Source organism: Myotis brandtii, unplaced genomic scaffold (assembly GCF_000412655.1).
Source record: "Myotis brandtii unplaced genomic scaffold, ASM41265v1 scaffold33, whole genome shotgun sequence".
In the NCBI taxonomy this organism is placed as follows: domain Eukaryota; kingdom Metazoa; phylum Chordata; class Mammalia; order Chiroptera; family Vespertilionidae; genus Myotis; species Myotis brandtii.
Window position 1 is genome coordinate 132307 of NW_005362713.1, and position 3683 is coordinate 135989.

General features: G+C 60.2%; 2 protein-coding genes across 7 annotated transcripts in view; one reads left to right on the forward strand and one right to left on the reverse strand.

Moving 5' to 3' along the window:
- The window catches only part of LRIT1 (leucine-rich repeat, immunoglobulin-like and transmembrane domains 1), a 10142-nt gene extending 9260 nt beyond the window's left edge, over window positions 1-882 (reverse strand). Inside the window, exon 1 of the mRNA XM_014543619.1 lies at window positions 709-882. Coding sequence (XP_014399105.1) covers window positions 709-830 — 122 coding nt within the window. The 5' untranslated portion in view covers window positions 831-882. The remainder of the gene's footprint in view (window positions 1-708) is intronic.
- Window positions 883-2448: 1566 nt separating this feature from the next.
- The window catches only part of RGR (retinal G protein coupled receptor), an 11275-nt gene continuing 10040 nt past the window's right edge, over window positions 2449-3683 (forward strand). For all 6 annotated transcript variants that reach the window (XR_001363049.1, XM_014543622.1, XM_014543624.1 and 3 more), the window contains exon 1: window positions 2449-2699. Coding sequence is in view for 5 of the 6 variants with exons in the window: in XM_014543622.1 (XP_014399108.1) it covers window positions 2621-2699 (79 nt within the window). In the remaining variant the exon portion in view is untranslated. The remainder of the gene's footprint in view (window positions 2700-3683) is intronic.

The window sequence follows — 3683 nt, forward strand, 5'->3', positions numbered from 1 at the left end:
GAGGTGCTCCCAGAGCTCAGAGGGGGTGGGGAAAGTCAAAGAGAGGTGTGGAGGGAGGGGTGTTTGCTGCAAAAGAATGGGCAGTCCCATTCTAGGAAGAGGTCAAGGCTGAGGCTCTGAGGGCTTTGCCAGAGGAGACCCAAAAAGGCAGCGCATAGGAGGCAGGTGGTCCATCCTGGGAGGGTAGTCAGAGATACCTGGGATATGAATGGGCACTCTGAGAGATGAGGCAAGAGAATAGGAAAGGCCTGGGAAAGAGGAGGCTAAGGAGATATGGAGAGAGTGGTGGGAAGGAAGGAAGGAAGGAAGGAAGGAAGGAAGGAAGGAAGGAAGGGAGGGAGGGAGGAAGGGAGGGAGGAAAAAAGGGAGGGAGGAAAGAAGGAATAAAAGAAGGAAGGAAGGAAAGGAGGGAGGGAGGGAGGGGGGAGGAAGAGGTAAAGGGGAGAAGTCCTGGAGGAGGATTCGGGAAGGATTTCCTGGGGCTGCACACCTGTGCCCCACCCCACTCCGCCTGCAGAGGTGCCTGGTACCTCTGAGGCAGAGCCATGCCTTGCTGTCCAGACAATAATTCAGCACAGATCAGCCTCAAGGTCCTGGGAAATGGAGGTCTCACCTGGCCACTCTCTGAGCCCTGCATCCAACCCTCCCACCCCAGCCAGCTGGTGGAGCTGGGGACTGGGATGCCATCCCACACACCTGGCGCCCTACCTGGCCATGCTGCCATTGCCCAGGACCTGGAGGCTGCAGCTGCACTGAGGCGGACAGGAGCTCCAGGCCTGGGGTGGGGGCCTGAGGGCCAGGAGCCAGAGCATGCCCAGCGCCACCCTCATGGCTCCAGGCTCCGCTGCAGCCCAGGCAGGGGCCTGGCCTGGCCCAATCTGTCCTGCCTGCTCCACCCCCCTGCCTGAGGCCATCAGATAAACAGGACAGAACGGGGATTAGGGAAGGAGCTCGGCCAGTCACAGTACTCAGAGGCTTATTGCTCCCTGGAATCACCCATCCTGAGAGTAGGGGTGGGGGTCCCCTCTGTAACAACAGCCACAGGCCCAGAGAGGCCGAGCTTGGCAAGGTGGGGCAGGTGGGTGGACAGGGCAAGCATAGCTGGGCCAGCTGGCTGGCCACCCATCTGCAGAACCCCAAGGTCAGCCCGGCCATGGGCAGCAGAGACCACCAGGCACCTGGCTTACAGGAGACAAGACAGGCCCTGGCGTCGGTGCTGGCCGTGGAGGTTCTTCTCTGTGATGTGTGTTGTGGTGCAGACGCAACAAGGTGAGGACAGCGAAGGCGTGAGGAAGAGCCCAAGCTCAGGACCACACTGCCTGGTTCAAATCCCAGCGCTTCCATTCAGGGCTATGGCCTTTGATAAGTCACATGATTCCTCTTGGCCTCTGTGTCCTCATTTGTCAAAGGGAAGTAATGTTACTTTGCTCGGGGTGTTTATGAAAATTGAACAACCCAAGTTCCCTAGGCCTCGACAGCCCACAAAGCAGAAGCTCTCTTAGGAGTCGTCAGGACCCCGTTTTGTTGGCACTTGCAAGTACCTGCTCATGGCGGAGTGGGGAGACGCAGAGGTTTGGAGAGACCTCCAAATGCTCTCCCAGGGGCTCACGAGCCTCTGGGCACCCGGCAAGCAGCTGCCTCCCGCCTGCCATGGACAGCCAGGCGGAGCACGGCCTTCTGAGCAGAGCCTAGGCCATCCCTCTAGAACAGGTCCCTCTGCAAGGGTGGCGGTATCTGAGTTGTGGCAGGAACCATCCCCCGGGAGTTAGTCCACGCCTGGCCTTAGCGAGCACCAGTGGGCATGAGCTGTGTTGCTGATAGCACTCTTTACCTGAAATGAGTAGAGTTGCTCCAGATCGATGTTTCCTGCTGTAAACTTCACCATGAGCCAGTGTGTAAATTGTACCAGGACCTCATTGCAGAAGCCAAAGCTCATAGTGGTTGTGGGCCCTGGGAGACTGATGCTTGGGGAGCTGAAGGGCTCTGTGGGCGTCGGGACGTCCCCCCTCCCCCCCGCCCCGAACACCACATGCACCACGGAGTCTTCTATCCAAGACCTGCACAGGCCCTGAGGAAAGATGCCCACATTGCAAAAGCGGAGAAGAGCCCCCAGTGGGCCCACCCCAGGGCACACAGCTAGGTGATGGCAGACTCAGAACCAGAACCCGAGTCTCTGACCCCAGCTGGGATTCTTTCTATGACAACAGGTGGCTTCCTAGCCACCATCCTTTCCCCCACGCTCAGGTGCTCAGCTTGTCAGCACCGACAAACACACCAGGACCTGGCTCCTAACCAGTTCTCAGGCACAGCTACAGCTTCAAATCCCTCCTTTTGCTCCCCTCCCTCCCTGGTTATGCAACTCTTCTAATTCGGCTTAGCCGCTCAGCTTGGAGTCCGGTCCTAATCCCCCAGCTGGGCTGGTTCACAAAGGCTGCCCTGTGCAGCGGGGACGTACCTTCTGCTCTGGCCCAGAGGACACTGTGGGAGGAGGGGCAGCAAGAAAGAGCCCAAGGTCCAGCATAATCCCCCCCGCCATGGGCCCTCGTGTGTCCACCGGCCCTTTAAAAGGGAGGGGTCTGGTTTTCAGGAGCCAGAGAAGCGCTGGGCCAGGGGAAGCGAGATGGCAGAGGCCGTGTCCCTGCCCACAGGCTTTGGGGAGCTGGAGGTGCTGGCTGTAGGGGTGGTGCTGCTGGTGGAAGGTGAGCAGGCGCCCGGGCAGAGCGGGGCCCATTGGTCGCCCAGAGTCAGGCTGCAGTTCTGAGGCTGGCAAGGAGATGTCCCCAGCCCCCTCTGTGCTGGGTCCCCGGGGCTTTTGGTGGCTGCATTGGGGAGATGCAACTTGCAGTCTGGGAGCCGAGAAGGAGGAGCCAGCAGAGGGTCAGGGAGGAGGGCCTCTGAGAGGGGGCATCTACCAGGGCGCAACCAAGCACCAGCTGCAAGCCTTTGCACTGTCCCTCCAACACGGAAACTGTTTACTCCCTGGAGACTCTGAGAATCTGTGTAAGATCAGGCCCCGGTAGGCGCTGGAGACAGTACTGCCTCCCATGTGCCTGCAGCCGAGTCACTGGAGCTCTGGCCCTCGGTGCCCTGGCCTCCTGTGTGTGTGGGGACGAAGGGGTCATAAGGCACCAGCTGAGACAGACACCTCTCCGCACCCCATTCCTGCCACCACCTCCTTTTCTCGGCCCTAAGCATTCCCATGGCTGGGCGACGGGGCCCATGAGGTGCCAGCCTCACCCCGCATCCCCACGGTGCTCACTGAGGCCAGAGCTGGGGCTGCGGGCCAGCCAGGCGAGACCGGTGAGGAGAACCCTTGATCAGAAATAATCTGCACATTTTCTCACCCAACGAGAGTCACCAGTGGAGTGGGAGTGGAGCCGGCGGGCTGGTCCTGGTGGCCCGGCCGCGCTTCCTCTCTCCTGGGAAGCTGCAGCCCAGCTCCCCTGTGCCCTGAACACGCCTTGACATTGCACCACGGCACGTCTTTGCACACGCTGCTCCTCTTTCCAGAAGGCTCTCTCTCACCCTGTCTTCCTAGTAAGTGCTCAGTTTTGAAGGCAGGATGCTTCCCCATTTCTCACTTAGATGGGAGAAGCTGCGGCTTAGCGTGGGTAGGGAGTGACCAGCCGAACTTCAAGGTCAAGTCTGCCTGCCCCGACCACCCAGCGCTGCCGCAGCCTCCC